This window comes from Balaenoptera musculus, chromosome 4 (genome assembly GCF_009873245.2).
Source record: "Balaenoptera musculus isolate JJ_BM4_2016_0621 chromosome 4, mBalMus1.pri.v3, whole genome shotgun sequence".
Lineage (NCBI taxonomy): Eukaryota > Metazoa > Chordata > Mammalia > Artiodactyla > Balaenopteridae > Balaenoptera > Balaenoptera musculus.
In genome coordinates, this window is record NC_045788.1 from 24202362 (window position 1) to 24223040 (window position 20679).

General features: G+C 42.5%; 1 protein-coding gene across 3 annotated transcripts in view; it reads right to left on the reverse strand.

The window, feature by feature from the left end:
- Nucleotides 1-20679, reverse strand: part of SLC9A9 (solute carrier family 9 member A9) — a 541542-nt gene that overhangs the window by 272059 nt on the left and 248804 nt on the right. For all 3 annotated transcript variants that reach the window (XM_036851048.1, XM_036851049.1, XM_036851050.1), the window contains exons 7-8: nucleotides 11513-11651; nucleotides 7698-7803 (exon numbers count right to left, since the gene is read on the reverse strand). In XM_036851048.1, the coding sequence (XP_036706943.1) occupies nucleotides 7698-7803; nucleotides 11513-11651 (245 nt within the window). The remainder of the gene's footprint in view (nucleotides 1-7697; nucleotides 7804-11512; nucleotides 11652-20679) is intronic.

Here is a 20679-nt window from a genome sequence, read left to right on the forward strand (position 1 = left end):
GTATTCGCCAAGTCGAGAGATGATGGAGATGAGAAGTAATGAGCCAACTTACTTACTCAGATCAAGTAAAGTCTCAACGTGTCCAGTAATAGTCATTTCGTTTGGAAATCTTTCCTTGTCTGTTGCCAAAAAGAAAGACATTCCCAGTTTCCCCTTTTCCCGACTACTTATTCTACAAAAGCCTTTCAAGAGCTGACCTGACAGATAAGCAGGACCTGAGCTTTCAGGTGTCAGCTTTTCCTTATCATGACAATGTAATTAGGCCCTTGTCATTTGAGACCAAGGGGGGAACAAGGTTGGGTGATGGGATTGAGGTGAATTGACTGTTTATGTTGTGCTTCATGTTTGTGTGTGCTGAGTTCTTCTCTCGTTCAGACACCTTGGTCAATTCCTTAGTGAATGGGCCAGAGCGACATTTGCTTTTACCCTTCTACGTGCAAAATTTTTTTCTGAGTCTCTTACTCTCTAGAGTCAGACTACAAAGCCCAATAGCATTGCTTAGGACAGTAATCAGGACTTTTTTTCTTTCAGATTTTTACACATTTGTTTTCTTAGATGGAAACCATTCTAAGCTGAGTAAATAGTGGGCTATACTGTTTAACTTTTCGTATGAGAAAGTGAGGGATGCCAACGGCCTCCCTCCTCCTCCTTCACTTCCAGCTGACATAAAATATGCCCCAGGAACCTAAAAATGGAAGCTGCCTTTATTACAACAGTGCCTGGAAGCAGAGAAATCATTAGATGCAGTGTCAATGTTGCCATTAGAAATCTTACTCTTTGGGTGTTTAATGACAGTCCCTGAAAGTTTGCTTCTGGCAAAAACCTGACCCCCAAAGTCTCAGCTGGGAAACAGATTATAAAAATGAATTTTCAAACCACCTGTCCAGCTGTGCTTTTTGGTTATCTTTATAAACTGAAAAGCAGCTTCTATGACAGGATTCAATGCCACCAGAGATTATGCTATAAATAATACTGCTGAATTATTTTCAATATTCAATTTAAAATAATGGCTCAGTAACCTAATGACTTTTAGAAAATAGGCCAAGAAAAATTCTACCTGATCAGAAATTAGGTATGCATGTGTACCAGGTACCTGACAGAGAGAATACCTCGGGTCATGTATTTACTCAAAAGCCACATTTTGTATGTGTGCCATGTCCTTCCACTACAAAATAATAAAATCTTTTTACCTCAGCAGTAAAGAAAACTGAGATACCAATTAATAGGGTGACATTCCTATCCCTCAGCAAGTTAGCAGAAGAACTAGAAATCCGAGACATACCACTTAGTGGCTGATTTTGTAATTAGGGCAGAAACTTCCATATACATTCTCTTCATTCTGTGCTCTCCCAGTCTGTGAGGACTCCCTAAAGTCCATTTCTATCTACACACCCTCATCTTCTAGAAAGACTTCTCACTTGCATTTGATATTCTGCCCAGTCTTCGTAAATAAAAGTTTTCTCAGACAGCACTTGTACATTTCCAGCAGCAGAGCATCAGACCTTTGGGTAATAGAAATGCCAACCTTCATTTGCATGTCTAAAAGCCACTTGTTTCCATAAAACTAAGTGCTTCTGTGTGACTATTGAACATTTGCAGGTGCAATTTCCAAGAGACTGAGATGAGGCGGCTGCAAATGTGGCCCTTGAAGTAAAAGATGATCAAAATAAGTCAAATGATCATCATCAAATTAGTAACAACTAAAAGTGAAAGCAGCAAATGTGGTCATGAGCAAGCCCCGCCCACCACACTGAAGTGTTCATAATGAATCTTATAAGGAGGCGAATCGAAAAAGAATAATGAAGACTGTGCAAACTGTCTTTGTAAGCTTGATTCTTTTTGTTTGTCTATCACTATGCACCTGGCATGAGATGGTCCCAAGCATCCTAGCCTAGAGGCTGTGCTGTCTTTGAGCCTCTCTTCCCTTCTGAATTGTCACCAAGTTATGCAGCTTCTTTTGTTGAAATACCTCATAGATTATTCCTTCCCTTGTACTATTTAGATTTCTTTGTTTGCAAGCAATAAACACTGATTCTGGCAACTGTAATCAGAAAGGAATTTATTGGAGGGAAGAAGCATAAAGGCAGCTCCAGAGATCTGTGGCAGGAATAAATAGAGGGTCCCAATAGGGTTTTGCTGTTGCAAAGTCTGGGTGCCAACAGTTGTATATACTTCTAACTCCCTCCTAAAAGTTCATATCACAGGGAAGGAGTGTCTGGTTGACCTAGCTTTGGATGTCCCTATTCTCTTCGGCAGGGGAGGGTGGAGTACCTTGGTTAAGAAGATGGTATCTGATGGAGGAGGGGTAGGATAATAACATCAGGATGCTATCCTCAGTGAAAGTGAGAACAGGTGCTGGGCAGCCAAAACCGACATATGCCCACCATATTCTTTTAGATTAGGCTCTTGTTTCCCAAGGTCTCCATGTCTCTATTTTAACTTAAGAGTTAGGGAAATGAAATTGCAGATTAATGTAATTTATGATCTATCCTTTAGTTGATGTATGAATCTGCTCTGAAATATCCTGACCAGTGGACATAAAGAATCTACAAGAATATTATTAGGCATAAGGCACTCACTAACTCATAAAACAGTCTGGTATTCAGATTTTAGAAAATTTTCCTTTTGTTAAGCTAAAATCATTCATTCCATTGTTCAAAAGATATTGAATGCCTAGCACGCTTCAGCTACACTGCTGGTGTTGATATAGTCCTCACAAACCTGACAGTCTAATATAATTTTGGCCCATCAATCCAAATTCTACACATCAGCTATGGCTCTATATTTCAGAACTGCAGAGAGTAAATCAAATAGCATGGTGGGGTCTAGATGCACATAAACAAACAATAGCCTTCCAGAAACTATAATGGAAGAAGTTTCCATTCATCATAGTATGCCAAAATATAAAATAGCTTAAAAAGTACTTAACAAGAAATTTGTAGGTCTAATGTGAAGACAACTATAAAAATTTACTAAGGGCCATAAAAGATGAGTTGAATAAATGGAGAGACATAACATATTCCTCTGTGGGAAGACTCAACATTGCAAAAACACCATTCCTCCTCAAATTAATCTAAAAATTTAATACAACCCCAATCATAATCCTAAAGTTATTTTCTGCTTGAAACATAAGAAAGTTATTTTAAGTCGTTCTGGAATATAAATATGTGAGTATAGCAAAGAATCTCTTGAAATTGGGGAAGGGGGATGAGAAATGGATCTATTAGCTATTAAAAGGAACCATGGAGTTGAAATGATGAAAACAGTAAAGACCAAGAGCTCAGTGGAACAACAGAAAGCCCAGAACATATATACACATATATGTACCTACATACATGGACATTATATTGTAAATTCATAGGTTAAGTTTGAAGGGCGTTAGGATGAGTGAAGAACAATCTAGGAAGAAAATCAAATCCCTACTATATCTCGCACCTCATAGCAAGACAAATTCCAGATGGATTCCAATGCAAAAATAAAACCAGACAAGTATTAAAAAAAAGTATACATTATTATTAATAACAGTGGGCTTTATAAGTAGAAATCAATAAAATCTTGGGCTTTCTAAGGAAGAGATAAAATTAACCACATGAAACTTGAAAATGTCTATACCTACCTTTCCCTTACATAAACAAATAAAGCATAACATATTTAAAAGGTAAAGCCATGAATTGGAAAATATTTATAGCCTACACGACAGTCAAAAGGTTAATATGTTTTAATAGATAAAGAGCATCTGAAATTTAACGTGACAAAAATAAGCACTTCCATAGGAAAAAAGGACAAAGGTCATAAACAGGTAGTTCACCAAGGGAGAAATACAAATTGCCAATGACATATAATTAAAATGATTTCCTCAGTAAAAATATAATGAATTTATATCAGAATAAGATGGAACTTGATTATCAAATTAGCAGGGGTGAATATGAGTTTGGGTGATGAAGATGTGAATGAATGAGCTCTCCCTTACATCACTGGTGAAGTATAAAGGAATGCAAATTTTCTGGAGGATAACTTGGATAAATTTTTCCAAGACATTAAAATGTTAGCATTCTTGTTAACCCAGGAATTTTATTTTTAGACAGACATATAAATAGAAGTTCATACATCAAGCTATAAGGATTACCATTGCAATCATATTAACAATGTTGAAAACTATAAACAATCAAAAGGTTGGTATAATAAATTATGGCAAGTTAATATGATATAGTACTAGGCAGCAATTAAAAATAATACTATAGAAGACTATTTAATGCCATGAAAAACATTCACTATAAATTGTTAAGTGAAAAAAAGCAAGTTACTTCAAAATAAAAAGGTAATTACATATATGTATGCATGTATATATTTAATTACGTATATGTATTTGCATATAATTAGATCAATCCAGACAAATACTAATAATAGTTATTAATAGGCAGTGAGAATACAGGTAACTCTAATTTTATTTCCTTCTGTAAATCTACATTTTCCAAATTTTCTACAATGCATGTGCCTTACCTTGGTAGTAAGAAAAAATAAAAGATATATTCTTAAAACAGATATATTTTGTTTAAAGCAACAGAAATGCTTTTTTTCAAATGAAATCTTAGGTGAAAACCCAGTCTGTGGAACCAATAAGAGGGGTGAAGTAGGGATGGCAGGCCTAGAGGTCTGCTCCCTTGATGGGCACCCTCGAGCCCTCACCTAGCAATGCCGGGGCTGGGGGAATTCTGCTGAGAACCCATTGTGTGTAAACACCATTTCCAGGTCCTACATGATGTGTTGTCAGGGAACCCATTCAGGGCCCCAGGATGGTTGGTTACCACTACAGTTACTCATAAACTATTTAATAGCTCATTTCATTTACTTCACTATATTCATTGTCATATGTTCATTCGCTAAGCACTTTCTGAAATGTTTTTCTAGATTTTAGTTTTGCGTTATATTAGTTTACTTGTAGATTAGAGATAAAAAGATCTTCTTACTGCATGAAATATCCTCAGAGAATATAATTTGATTCCACACTATCAGATTTTATTGAAGGTTGATATGAGAAATGACTACATGAAGAATGGATCTCCACCTTCCCTAAAACAATGCATTGTCTGTTATGGTGCTCAAAGGCCCTTACATAAAGATGCGTGTGATAAATTCCCCTAAAGTTTTAGAAAAAAAGTTTGCCCATTTTTACAAATAATTGTAACTTCCTTTTATAGTACTGTATTATTCCTATATAACTCATCATGTTTCCCTTTTGGCTTTGGCTGCCAGAAAGCTCGGAGCTATATTTATTGTTGCCAAACCACAGCAATGAACAGCTGCCTTATTTTGCAGAAAAACTCTATCCCGAAGCACTTGAGTGTCTAGCCTCAACTAAACGGTCCCTTGATATGCAGGGCTCATGTTATGAGTTGTCTCAAAGCCAATTTAGAAATAGGCAAGGATTAAATGATAAACAAACAAACACATAAGTAATTTGGACTAAGCAGGCTTGGTCCTTGGCAGTACAAAATGCTCACACCTAAAGTTTGATTTGCATCAAATGCCTTTCGGGCATGTTGCTTAATCTGGAGTACTGTTCTGGATGAGCGCTCCCCTGGGTGCAGACGTGGACATTTGGGTCTTTCTGCTACCAAGGCCCACACATGCATCGACCCACCCCATGACGCTGGCTCCTCAGAAGTGATCTGCATGGTATCCAATAAGGGTATCAGGTCAAAAGCATAGCAAAAGAGCAAGGCACAGATAAACTAAGAGTGTATACGTGGACCATAACCTTAAAAACAGTTAAGAAAACAAGATGTTGCTGAACTGCATCAGGAAATAGACAATCTTCACAAACAGAAACAATCTTAAGCATTGGGATGTGTGTATGTAAGTGTGTGTGTGTGTGTGTGTGTGTGTGTGTGTGTGTGTGTGTGTGTGTGTGTGTGTGTGTGTGTGTGTGTTTATTACAACGATCAACAGTAGACTAAAATATATCAGGTGAGTTAAGGTACTTCTTTACCTTTCCAGAAGGTCAAATACGTATTCTTATTGTTAACATTACTTACATCATTTTACAATATGGTAAGTGCTGAAAAGGGCATAGAATGTGGAGGAAAGGGAACCACAATTTTTTGAATGACGTATGTAAATTGTTTCCTCCACTATTTCATTTAAGAGACACTCGTATCCTTTTTCTTTGCAATGCATAAGCTCTTTAGCAACCTTTCTAATAACATGGTAAGGCTCTAATATAATGGATGTTGCGTTAGAATGGTTTGGAATGATACTGGGCCTGGTAGGGTGGCCTCTGGTAATGCAGTCTTGATTATAGTGTCGTAATAACTGGCAGGTGGCTGTCTGTATCAGCAACAGACACCCTCAAAGCCTGTGGAAATAGCTTGGTTCCCATGGCTATGAAGTAAGGTGGGTCAGCTGCCCAGAGCAACAGATTATCATTACAAAAAAGATGTGCCATGGCTTTCACAGGAGAGGCCAAACCAGCCTAGAAGCAAATGGACGAGGCAGGTTTCTGGGGCCCCAAATATCTTCCTACTCCTGGGGGCCTGCCTCATATTCTATAGATAGAATTTCATTCAAGGTAGCAGTGCTTGGTACCCATGAGCCCAGGCTCTAGAATCAGATCTCCTTATTTGAAATCCCAGCTCCATCACTTACTGTTGGCTGAGTAAACTGGGCATAGTCCCTAACTTTGGGTCCTTCTGAAAATGAATGAGAAAATCCATGAAAGGCAGTTAGCCAGCACCTGGCTCATGGTATGCTTTCAGTATATATCAACTTTTATTATTATTTACACTTAAAGTACCACCTTTTAAAATGCAAGTACCCAGGGAGGCATACTTTATTCCCAGTTAGTACTTTGGAGGGGGGCGGGGGGAGTCTCACCACTTGAAAGTCAATTAAGATGTAGTGAGCAGCAAGGGATCCAGGCCTGAAACCCGGGAGAAGCGAGGAGCTAAGCCAAAGGAGAGAAACAGCTTTGAAAGTTTGCTCAGAGCCACGGTGATTCCTCTACATGGAAAAGTACCCAATCGTTGCAGCTAGCCAAGCGCAAACCCTCGCTGTTGCAGAAAGGCAATCTAATTGCCGAATCCAGATACAAGGATGCGTGGCCCCTGGGACCTTAGGGACTGCCTCTCTCTCTATCAACTGCTGCGTCTCAGAGGACTCTACATACAGACTTTCTACAGTAAGAGACATTAATTAAACCGTGAAGCCACCAAGTGAGCTCCTTGTTTTCTGGCCTGCCACGGAGCGTATGCAAAGATTTTTAAACACGGCTGTGTGTGGAGGTGAGCACACCAGGAGAGGCTGCCTACGTGGGCGCTGCTGTTAACAGCCAATGGAAGGCCACCACCCTTTCCCACAAAGCGGCTGTGCATCCCTTCACACTCTGAGCAGAGACTCCTATTTGTAAAGTCAGCCATCACCTCAGTATACCAGTCATTCATAGATTTCAACATCCCCTTCCTGACCAGCAAGGAGAGAAGAGGAAACGGCAGTTTGGAGACTTTCAGTTGACCTGTTGTATAAATGGATGATTTTTTTTTCTTCTCCCCAGGGTGCCCAGGAGAGGCTGATTCTGACACAAACCTATAGAAAAGGGCCTCCATTCCACCTCCGGCTGGGTCAGGGAGGGGGTCACGGGGAGAGGCAGGGGAACACATGTGTTCACACATCCAGTTTGCTGCGCTGGACGAAACACTGACCTGTTAGGCCAGCGGCCTCGGCAGACAGGAAGGCGCTCCAAGACAGGAGGAAAAACAGGCCCGTTTCCAGCATAGGGAACTCACACAGTTTGGTAAACTTGGTCAAGTGACAAAGGCGCGTTAAGGGAAATAACAACTGCTTTTATGAACAAATCTCCTTTTTGGCTGAGAAAAACGAATCTGGTTGTGTTTTAGATGAGAGAACTAATTTTCAGACCTGACCGTAACTCTGACTGAGACTTTACTTTGAAGGCCAGCAGGAGTCATGCTTCATTGCGGGCCGAACACTCCTATAAAAATGCAAACTGGTGTTCAGATAAAAAAGACGTCTTACTAAGAGGATAAAATCAGCTAAGTGTAGACACAAAACTTCTAAAATTTGGCCTCAGCCCTTGGGGTGTGCCCCTCAGAATACTGGCAGATCTGGGAAAACAAAGCCGAGGGGAGTGAGGCTGGGTGAGACGCTGCCAGTGTGTCAACACTGCAGGAGGTCACTGCTGCCCAGGGAGTGCTGGTCTGGGGACAGATCACCTTGGAGAGCCTTCTCTCTTGGGGATAGAAATTGGATCAGGAGGAGCATTTATGTTCAGTGATAGGGAAACTGCCTGGACTCTCTTTGTAAAAGTAGGATGGAGGAAAATGGGTATTATTTCTAGGTCGAGCAAGATGCCCTTTGGCAGGCAATGGTTCATTTTGGCCAGGATGACACTTGGTCAATAGTCTATAAATTGCAAATAGAACAAAAGGCACAGTGATCTGAGTCAGGCAGAGAATGGGCTATGGGGAGATGATTAGGAGTAAGTGATGGATGGGAAAGGGCTACATTGTAATTGTGTCCACCGCTAGGCGGAAAATGCCCTGACAGATAAAGAGATGTTATGCTGTTGCATTTTTTATGTTTCTACAACGAAGTGTAAGGAAGATTCCATATTAAGAGATGTTTGGCAGCAGGGCAAGGAAGCAAAAAGTATGACCTCTGCGTTAGAAGATCTGGGTTTGAGTCTTGGCTCTGCTAGTCACTGGCTGTGTGATCTCTGAGCAGCATGGTAACCTCTGTGAGCCTTATTTGTATCCTAGGTGAACTGGCAATAAGAATAATACCTGCTCATACAATGTGCAGAGGAACATGCAATGAAGATATTAAAAATGTTTTGTAAAGTCTTAGAAAGCACAAAATACTAAGGATAATGTCATGGTTGGGAGTGTGGCTTCTGGAAGGCAACTCTACCTGGGCTCGTATTCGTTGTATCAGCTTAGACGGGCAGACTTCCAGCCTCCAGGAATTTTTACCTTCCTTATCAATTTGTTTACTTATGTGTCCATACATTCCCTGCACACTGGGCAGAAAAATGTTCCAATCTCAGCCCTTCCACCTAGTGCCATCCCTGGGACCAAAGGCCTGGTTTTAAACTCCTGCCCTAAAATATTCTAGCTGTGTGGCCTTAGACAAGTTGCCTAACCTTATGTGTCAGTTTCTTCAGCTGAAAATTGGGGGAATAACAGTATCTCCCTGCCAGGGTTCTTATAAAAACTATCTGAGATAATCTATGCAAAATACTAAGGACAATGGCTGGCACACGGTACAGTTCTGAACATATGTAAGATGACATAATTAATATCATGCTCATTATTACTGATATGTGACTCAGAGTGAGCTACTTAACCTTCTTGAGCCTCGGTTTCCTCCTGTGTAACCCTGTGTCTTACAGGGTTAATTCGAATAAGAAGATATATATATAAAGGCCCATGCTAGACATTCACTAAATGCTGTGATCATTACTATTACTCTACTCCAAACAACATGTGGCCTCCATCGTAATTCCACTTAGTAATTAAGAGGCAACAGGGAGTAGTGATCAAGAGCATGGTCTGTCTCTCGGTTTCACTCCTTGGGTTTGATCTTGGCTCTACTTCCAAGCTGTATGACCTTGGGCAATAGCTTACCCTTTCTAAGCTCCAGTGTCCAGTAAAAGTAATACGTGTGATACGACCACTGTGAAGGTTAAATGAGTTATTGCATGTAAAACAAGTAGTAGGGGGCCTGACATATCTCCAGTACTGGGTAGATTGTTAATCATTATTTTTAGTTGGAAGTCAGCCCTACCTTTTCCGACTTACTTTTGTCAGTGGAGTTGACATTCTCCAAGGTTTCCAGGACACGACTTTGGGGTGGTCTTTTGATTCTCTCCTCTTCCTTATCTCTTAGTACCAACCAATCACTAAGTCCTAGAGATTCTTCTAAACATTGGCCTCCTGCCCGATTTCGCCCCACAGGTTATCATCACAGTTTTCCTTGATCTTAATCTTCCTTTTCTCATTCACCCTACATACCAGTTCCTTATTTATGTTTTAAAAACAGGACTTTCATTGTGTCCCTCTCCTGAGCAGAAACCTTCAGTAATTGTGGACCATAGAAAGATGCCCGGGCTCCTTTGAATAACACTCCAAGATACTCCACAAGCTGACTCCATCCCACCTGTGTCCCCTCATCTTCCACCGCTCACCAGCCTGAGCCCTCAGGTCCTTTCAGGCACAACTGCCATGTGCCATGTCAGTGCCCCCTCTGCCACACCTCCATGGATGTTGGTCTTCTCCTGAATCTCTTATCATGTGACTTTCGCCTGTATCCTACCCATCTTTCAGGTCAAGCCCAAGTCCTACTCTGCATGTAAATACTGCTTTTCAGATTATTTTCCAGAATCATAAGATTGGCCAAGAGTCTGTTGGACTATCCCAGACACAGTGGCCTCATCATCATTTGAATTCGTATAATCTTAATAAGGTGGCTGCAGCTTTAGCCCTCACTTGCCAACCAACTCTTACTGTAGAGCTTGTCTTTCCAAGTTTGTCATTAGTTGAAGGCAGAGTCCATGTTTTATTCATCTTCTGACTTATCTTAGAAAACCTTAGTAGAACCTAGCCTTTTAGCAGTTGTTCAGTGAACTGTTAGGCTAGTCCTCATGAAAAAAGACCCCAACATTTTGCTTTCTTTGCCTTGATCCCTGACCCTTCTTGCATCTTTCTCCTTTCTTACTTCTCTTTTCCCCAAGGTCTCTGGTCCTTTGTTCTGCCTCTTCTCTGTAGCCTCAGTTAACACTTGACATTAGCCTTCTGGCTTTCCTCTTCAAATCTGACTTATTTTTGTCCCATCCAACTGCTGTGAGTGAAGAGCTCACCAGACCAGCTTCTTTCCCTGGCTCAAATCCTCTAGGAACTTTACCCATCCTCCCACCTCTCTGCTGAAAAAGAGGGAGTAAGATGACACAATTGCCTGGATATGGCAAACATCATTTCTGCTTTGCTTGCTGTTCCCCTTCCATAAAAGAGCTGTGGATTCTCGTTTAAACTCACAGTGATCTTTGGCTTGGCCAACCCTGTGAACTAGTGATTGATACAAGTTTGAAAAGGAGGCAGAGAACACTTAGTTTATCACTCCCAGTCAATCATGTTTTATTCTTGACCTTGGATCTTCAGTTCTTCCTCTTGACCTTAATATATCCAAGCCTGATACCCCCTGGCCACCTATATTCCTAGGTGGGAATTTTTTAAGACTGTTGCTATCCTAGGATCAGACAGTATGAGCAGTGCTAGAACTGGCCTTGGACAGGAAAAGAGCCTGGGCCCCTCTTCCACTGGTACCGACCTATGCTTCGAGGGGTGGCTTGGAATCAAGATGGCTCCAGTGGTGCCCTACTGCACTTGAACAAGACTGTCTAACCATTTCCTAGCCTGGAATTTGTCAGTCCTCAGAAACGTTCCAGGGAAGCTGACTGCTCTTAACAAGTCCCCAGCTTTCCACACAAGACAAAGGATATCAGTGCCGTGACCACAGCATACGCAGACCCCATTGCAAATGAGCCGGCGAAGATCCCCAGGAAATTCCCCACGGACTGGAAGAATGCCGCAGCGTCAAATGCATTCGGATTCTCCTTGGGACTGTAAATGGATATAGAACTGAAAAGAGAAGAGGGTGAAGGTTAGTCAGCGACTCCCATCTCGTGGCCCAAACACCAGAAGTCAGAATTTAGCACCCACTTTTGGGAAGGGCACGTTTTCCTACGAGGTTAGGGGCTGGTTGGAAGCTTTCAGGGGAAACGGATGAGGACAGGGAGAGGTGGAGAAGGCAGAAAGCTTTCCGCTTCCTTACAACCCAGTTCCATTGTATCCATATATTGCTGTCCGTTACTAAACATTTTTATATAGGAAGGGTCGTAAGGAATATTGTTTCTGAGCAAACTAGGCATTAAAACATGGTAGGTGTATAAGGAATCTGCTGAGGAGATGATAGATAACTGTGAATTATTTAGTGGCCATATGTCTTCAGTGCTGTTATATATTCACAAATGTTCCTGATAAAAAGTGTACTTTTATGGCCTGTGCACAAATGGGCGATACAAATCACAGCATGCACAAAATATTCTGCTGTGATCTTGTCATAAACCACAAAGCATTGCTCCTCTCCAGTGTAACCCTTCAGAAACAGCGCCCAGAGGATGCTCAGAGCATCACAGTATTAACCCCTGGAGAGAGACAAAAACCCTCCTTTTCCCACTGAAACACATGGCAGCAGCTGCCTGAGGTCATCTTTTATACCCCAATTCTGGTGGCTGCCAACAGATTTATATCCACAGAGAAAAATCAATCCACCAATAAGCAGTCTGTTCACTTAAATATTTTTGAGGATGTCATATTTGTTATTTTTTTTTTTGTAACTGGGGCCTCAAATCCCACAGTGTTAATGTAAAGGACAAGGTGTGTCCTATGTTAGGAAACATGAGCTCTGTATTATAGCATCAAAATGAACAGATGTGCTAGAACCAGTAGCTTTCGGGAGACTAATGAAGTAACTTTTCAGATTTTTTTTTTGCACTTTTTATTTTAATACAAGGTCTTCAAAGCTAATCAGACAAAATCAATAGTTTCTCAGCGGCTGCTGGGAGGGACTTTGTAGCTCTTAGAGAGCAAACAGTACACCAGACACACTGACTTGAGATTAGACAGGATTTTACAGAGATGTAACTGAATCTCTTGTGGCTCGGATGATGAGAGTACGTTAACTCTCTGACCTGACTTTTTGTGTCTAAAGACTAGTTAAGAGAGAACGGGGGAGTGGGTTCCAATTTTCCCTGGATGTCTTTAAACCCCCAAAGTAGGCCAAACACTTCTCCTTTTTTTTTTTTTTGAATTTTATTTATTTTTTTATACAGCAGGTTCTTATTAGTTACCCATTTTATACATATTAGTGTATATATGTCAATCCTAATCTCCCACTTCATCACACCACCACTTTCCCCCCTTGGTGTCCATACGTTTGTTCTCTACATCTGTGTCTGTATTTCTGCCCTGCAAACTGGTTCATCTGTACCATTTTTCTAGGTTCCACATATATGCATTAATATACAACATTTGTTTTTCTCTTTCTGACTTACTTCACTCTGTAGGACAGTCTCTAGATCCATCCACATCTCTACAAATGACCCAATTTCATTCCTTTTTATGGCTGAGTAATATTCCATTGTATATATGTACCACATCTTCTTTATCCATTCGTCTGTCGATGGGCATTTAGGTTGCTTCCATGACCTGGCTATTGTAAATAGTGCTGCAATGAACATTTTGGTGCATATGTCTTTTTGAATTATGGTTTTCTCTGGGTATATGCCCAGTAGTGGGATTGCTGGGTCATATGGTGATTCTATGTTTAGTTTTTTAAGGAACCTCCATACTGTTCTCCATAGTGGCTGTATCAATTTACATTCCCACCGACAGTGCAAGAGGGTCCCCTTTTCTCCACACCCTCTCCAGCATTTGTTGTTTGTAGATTTTCTGATGATGCCCATTCTAACTGGTGTGAGGTGATACCTCATTGTAGTTTTGATTTGCATTTCTCTAATAATTAGTGATGTTGAGCAGCTTTTCATGTGCTTCTTGGCCATCTGTATGTCTTCTTTGGGGAAATGTCTATTTAGGTCTTCTGCCCATTTTTTGATTAGGTTGTTTCAAACACTTCTGCTTTGATCATGTAATTGGATAAGGAAGATGAATGTGGATCTCAAATGGAGCCCTGATATTTATGTGAGAAAGAGACTGCCTTTGAAGTGTTCTTCTTTTTGTAAAGTGTTGTGCTTTGCAGAAAAAAGGAAAAGCAAACCCATATTTGGGTCCTTTATAGCTGACAGTCCTGGGAAAGGGTGTAAAACCCCATGGCCATTCTGAAACTTGGTGCCCATGGCTGCTTGTGTAAAAAAAAACAGTAGTGATGAGGAAACATTCCAGTTGCTGTCTGTCTTTCAAACAAAGGTTTTTGCACAGTAACACAGTTTTGTAAATACTTCTGTTAATTCCTAAGGCTGCTCCCAGCAGATCTGATCCTTAGAACAGGCATCTCTTCAACCCCATCTTCACCTTCGCACTCGCTGGAAGTGTTTTCTCTGTCTCGATGCTTCCCTAGCTTGAAGCACCACCATCACTTCTTTTGGCCATATTCCGTATCATTATTTATGTAATGTTTGTTTTTAAATCAACTCATTTTTATTCAAATGCAAAAGCTTTTATTAAATAATATTTATGAAATCATAGTTTTGATTTGCTTCATATATTGCTTTTTAATACACATGAGATTATGTAATTATTAAGTTTGAAAAAAAAAGTTCCCCTTTGTGTCACCTAAAATCGTCTGGGTATCTCCACTGGTTCATAGTCTGCATTTTGGGAGATGCTGTTTTCTTCCTGGGCTCTGATCCCCACCCAAAAGGGTGCAGCCAAATTTCATACCTTCCCCGTGAGATCTGATTTAACTAAAGGGAAGAGCTTAATTCTCCTTGACCTATGGAGATTCGTTCATTGATTTGCCAGCCCTAAAGCACTTCAGGATGTTAGTCGGGATGCATGGGGTACCTGCTATGTACCAGGTGATGGATTCGATGCAGGGAGTGGCAGGCTGGCAGGGAAGGGCATGGAAAGGAGAAGCAGAATTTGAGCCAACAAACATTTTACTGACCATATGCAAGGCATAGGCAGAGAAGCCTAAGATTGAGATGACAACTAGCTCAAGTCACAGAGCTGAGTGTGACTGTGAGAGATGTGCAACATTTAATGGGGCAAATGAGGAAAGGGGCACTAGTTTAGAATAAAGGGGATGGCATTTAAGCAAGTCAACAGTCAGTGATGGGGAACAGGCATTCCAGGTAGTGGAAAGAGTGGGAGCAAAGGCAAGGAGGCAGGAGAGTTGAGGGCACTTCAAAGTGGAACTATATAGTTATGGCTGGAGCCTGGGAGCATGTATGTGGGCACTGGCGGAGGGGTAAAGGCAGGTAGGTGGCATCACTCGGAGCTTTAAATTCCACCTTAAGAATATACAAAAGCCCTCACATTTATGTAATATTTAGTCCTTTTATGCCTGCATTATAACTGTATTTGATCCTATCACATCTCTGCCAGGTAATTAGGGCAAGTATATGGTTATCCGTCCTTTTCTTTCTTTTCTCCCCCCTCCTTTTTAAAAATAAAATACAGAAACTAAGAGTCAGAGAAATAAAGATCATATAGCTACTAAGTTCAAAATGTAGATTTCTTGTTTCTCCCTTGAAAAAGTGATCTTGTTGGGAGGCAAACATGAACCCACATCAGGACTGCTGAGTGAGTGTGGTTCTGATTCTAAGGGCAATAGGAGTTCAGGCACCAGAACCCTGGGTTTCATGTGTGGATGGAACACGAGTGGCACCCTCCCACGTGCAAGGAGAGCGCAGAGCACCTTGCATGGGGCAGCAGAACCCTCTCTCCCATCCCACTAGCAGGTGAGACGCAGGGCTTCTCCTGGAAACCTGCTTTCATGCCTGCCTCCTGCTCCTGGACTTCAGCTTTGCTAGGCCTGGCCTGGGCCTCTTTCCTCCTTGTATGCCCAGGACACAGCCTGATGCCCGGCCCGTGGCAGGCTATATAAAGGCTGAGGGAACGAGGGCAGGCTGACTGGAAAGCAGGAAGGAAATAAGGAAGAAATAAAGGAAGAGAAGAGGCTTGCAAAAGCTAGTCATCTTGAAAATGAATCATCATCTACAAGATTTTTTATTAGGCATTGACTCTATGTAGTCATGTTGTGGGTACTTTTAGGGTCATCAATCCAAGCTTGAAGTTAACACTTGAGACCCTTAACTTGAGCCTCAAAGATCTCATCCTTATTGGCTGTATGGCCTTGGTTAAGTTACTCCATCACTCAGGCTCGGTTTCAAAGTCTATAAAATGGCCATAACAGTACGTATCCCACAGAAATGTGTGAGAATATGAGGTACATTTAAAAACCTATAAAAAAAAAATAAGAGGGATTTCCCTGGCAGTCCAGTGGTTAAGACTCCGTGCTTCCATTGCAGGGGGCACGGTTTCGATCCCTGGTTGGGGAACTAAGATCCAGCATGCCTCAGGGCGCGGCCAAAAAAAAACATTAAGATTAAAAAAAAAACAAAACAAACCTATATATTTATCTTATAGGTTGTAGGGCCATTCATTGAGTGCTGATTATGTGCACAAAACATAGGCTCTCAATGAATGTTGACCATCGTCACCACCACTGCCATGATCATCACCATTCTGCTAAGAACTTCCACAGGCTCGCAATGAGAGAGAGCAGAGCGCTGTGGCTGAACCAGGCCTTGGTTCCAACTACGGGCCGATGGGGTGTGGCTTCCCTCCCGGCACACTGTGCTTCCAGGTTGCTGCAGAGGGACAAGTCACTTTTGCACGGGAACATCAGGGTCTCCAGGGAGGAAACGGCCACAGAAGTGACGCCAGTAGGTTGTTACGTTTTGTGCGGAGCCCTTGGCTCCGTGGATTAAGGAGGAAAGGAGTGTCCTCAGCAGCCTGGACAGGGATGTGCCCCAGGACAAGAACAGGCCAGGAGACTGAACTTGAGTTACATCTCCCCAAGTTTAGCAGAGGACATTCTGCAGGCAAAGGCCTCTGGCTTCTGGTGAAGAGTGAGGCGAAGAAAGCAGGAGCCTTAGGTCCCAGAGACATTGTATCTCTCCCAACTGCCAGGGTTTTAGGAAGTTGTTCCTCCAGGCTCTAAGCCCTGGCAAAGGAGGCATCTCTCTGGGCTCTGGTTTGCAGCTTCAACACTAAGCCTCTGGATTATAGAGCAGCAGCTGCAGAGGGTGTTTTTGGAAATGACCAAGGGTTTGGGTAGCGTCTGTAGAGTTTTCTAACTTCAGCCTGAGAAAGGACGGAAGATCATGTTCTAACGGTTTCAGCACTTTGGACTTAAAAGGGAAATACCTCCTCCCGTGCACCAAGGGAGATGCTTGAACCATTAGTGGATGCAAATATCAGAGCGGGGAGAGGCAGGGAAGAGGAACTGGACTTCCTGCTAATCTGTGTGGTGCTTGCTCTTTGGGACACCACTCTGAAGAGGCACTGTTTATAGCACGTGCTGGTGAAGATAGATCTGTGATCTGCAGATTTCTGGAAAAGAATGTTTGAGTTGGATAGAACCGATATCCTTGAAAAGGACATGACCAGAAATACCCAGTGGTGTTTAAATATTCATCTTATACATTGGATATAAGTCCAGGTTATTGATTCTGATTCATTCTGTTCAGGAACAGATTATTCACCAAAAACTAGTTTGATGATAGTGTACTGCATACAGTCTCAGAAATAAATATGCATATCTTTTATTCAAAATTTTTGAAATGGATGAAATATCCTAAATTCCTTTGATGAGAGCAACATGAACAAGGATCACACTGCTCGCTGTATCATTTAAGACTCACAGACACCATCGAAACTCCAGTGTTTCTCAACAACCCATCTTTTCATCTTTATGATGTTACTACAGGAAACCCCCTGGCAACTGAGATAGCGTTAAGGGCATAGTATCTGAATCTGAGATCTGGGTTGAAATCTCAGCTCTGCCACTTACCGGCTGTGTGAACTTGACCAAGTTACTTAGACTATATGCACCTCAGTTTCCTATGATGACGATTATTAAAAAATGATAATAAAATGAGGATGATAATAATAGTACCTATCACATAAGGTTGCTATGAGAAGTCAATCAGTTAATGTTTATAAAGCATTCAAAATGGTACCTGGCACACAGTAAGAACTAGATAAGCATTTCTTAAGTTAATCATCCTTCTTCAAATAACCCATCCTCCTCCTCCTCCTCCTACACTTACTCCTTCTTCTTCCCCTTCTTCCTTTTCTCCTCCTCCTTCCCCTCCCCCTCCTCCTGCCCCTTCTTCTCCTTCTTCTTCGTCATCGTGTTGTTTGTCTGTCTTTCCGTCTCTTTCTCAAACTGAGAGATTGGTTTAGTTCTAAAAGAGGTATCCCAAACTAGATGTCCAATCAGTACCTCAACCAAAACAGAACTGAGATGTCATCACCTGTCTCTCTCACACTCTGACTGGTCCCTGGTCTAGACTCTCTTGGTATCAGGGATCATTTGATCATACAAATTGTTTTGTGGAGAATGGCATGTGGCACATATGCTCAATAAATGCCAGCCATGAGGAAGAAGGAGAAGGGGGGTGAGGAGGAAACGAAAGAAGAAGAAGTAGGGAAGAAGTTATTGCAATCATGCTGAGAGTGAAGATGAGATAATGTATAGAAAGTATTCTATAAATGGAACCACCATCACTGCCGCCAATGCCATCCTTTCCAAAACTCTGGCCACCTTCCCATTCTGGACCCTACTGAGTCATCTCTCTCCTGATTCTTACAATCTTTCTCAAGACCACCCGGCTTCCATTACCACCCACTCCTGTTACTCTTTACTGTTACTGCTAAAATATTTTCCCCATAATTACTCACAGAAACTCAACAACCTCAGGCTCCTGGGCAGCCTTCTTTCATAATGATGCTCGCCTCTGACAGGTCCTCCCAACTCCCACAATCTACTCACTATTCTGGGTGCCTGATTGGGACAACCTGCTTCTCTATCTCCCAGTCCAGTCTCACTTCTCTAGTTAACATGAATCAATGCCACTTTAAAATTTTAAAAAGAAAGTTTTTTTGTTGTTTTTTTAAAAATTATTAGCACCTTTTAAAATTATTTATTTATTTATTTATTTGGCTGTGTTGGGTCTTCGTTTCTGTGCGAGGGCTTTCTCCAGTTGCGATGAGCGGGGGCCACTCTTCATTGCGGTGCGCGGGTCTCTCACCGTCGCGGCCTCTCTTGTTGCGGAGCACAGGCTCCAGACGCGCAGGCTCAGTAGTTGTGGCTCATGGGCCTAGTTGCTCCGTGGCATGTGGGATCTTCCCAGACCAGGGCTCGAACCCGTGTCCCCTGCATTAGCAGGCAGATTCTCAACCACTGCGCCACCAGGGAAGCCCAGAAGGAAAGTTGTAAGCATATACATCACATCCCTTTTTGAATTTCTATGAATGTAATCAAGAAAAAGATGGGAAGATGATTACTATAGCCAAAGATATACAGAAAGGACCTTCCATTCTCTCTGCCAAATCTTTAATCCCTAACAAAAAAATTTAAACTACTAGCACCAGTTTATTACAGAGTTCTTGATTCTTCCAACTGTACTATATTGAATCCTCTTTGTGCTGGGTGTATAGGTCCATTAATGATGTCTTGGTCACATTCCATTGTTCAGTTCCTTTCGGTTATCACAACTTAGTGCTGTCCAGCTTAAAACCTAAATCTTCAAAGCAAGGTCCTTCTTCTCCCTGCAGAATATTCTAGAGCAGCAGGCAGGATGACTTGAAAGGGAGGAGTGGTGCACTTGGTGGCACAGTGGTTAAGAATCCTCCTGCCAATGCAGGGAACATGGGTTCAAGCCCTGGTCCAGGAAGATCCCACATGCCGCGGAGCAACTAAGCCCGTGCACCACAACTACTGAAGCCCGTGAGCCTAGAGCCCGTGCTCCGCAACAAGAGAAGCCACCGCAATGAGAAGCCTGCGCACCACAAGGAAGAGTAGCCCCGCTCACCGCAACTAGAGAAAGCCCACGCACAGCAACAAAAACCTGACGCAGCCAAAAAAAAAAAAAAAGTGCTCAGGAATGCTCACCTCCACCTCCCTCCTGAGCACCAGCGCCCCCTGGTGATAGAGGCATGGAGGAGTGATGGGGAGCCAAGCTCTCCACCTTTTGTGGCCAATTGTTTGGCCACAATGGACAGGGTCCCTGGCCTCACTCTTGTCCCTGCTTGGTCCGTTTCTTGGAAGCCCCTGCTGACATGGTGGCACCTCCAATTTATTAAGAATCCCCTCACATGGACCACTGAGTTTTCCTTCTGCCCTGCCAGCTCTATATATTCCCAGCCCTTTTCTATGGCTTGGATCAGGGGCCACTTGGGGAATTCGGCGGCTCTCACACCTCTCTTGATCTCCAGTCCCCTTTAGCTGGGGCACCCCTGAGCACCCTCCATGGGCCACAGAGCACACTTCTAGGAGGGCTCACCTTGCCCACGCCCCAAACACACCAAACTAGGGAGGCTTCAGGTCCTGCTGACACAGGACTCCAGCTGACTCCTTTCAGAAATCTGTAGGTCAGTCCCCGTGTTCTGCTCTCTCACCCCAAGAAGCCACATCCAAGAACCTCCTTCCCTGCTCTGTTTTGAGAGGGGCTCAGCCCCTCGGCAGTTCCTCCCACGGGGACAAGCTGGCAGCCTTCCTCTTGCAGGCAGTCTCGATCTATTTGGGTGATTCCAGTGGCGTCCCTTCCATTTGACTTAGGGGAGAGGAAGCTCCCTCATGGGGAGGGGTAACAGCTTCACACCTCAAACACTGCAGTCTCTCCAAGGAGGACCCTTTTCTTTCCCACTCCTTTCGTACACTGTTTTGAGACCAAGGAGATGGGGTAGGAATTGGAGGAAATGAGGCTGATTCTGTTGCTAATTAAGCCTGTTGGGAGGTGTGTGGTTCTAAGTGCTGGGGACCCCTGACACTCCTTTTAGTACCTAGGCATTTAGCAACTTTTGCTTCAGGTCTGCTCCCTAAATCCAGTTTGGAAAACGGGCAAAAACCCACAGG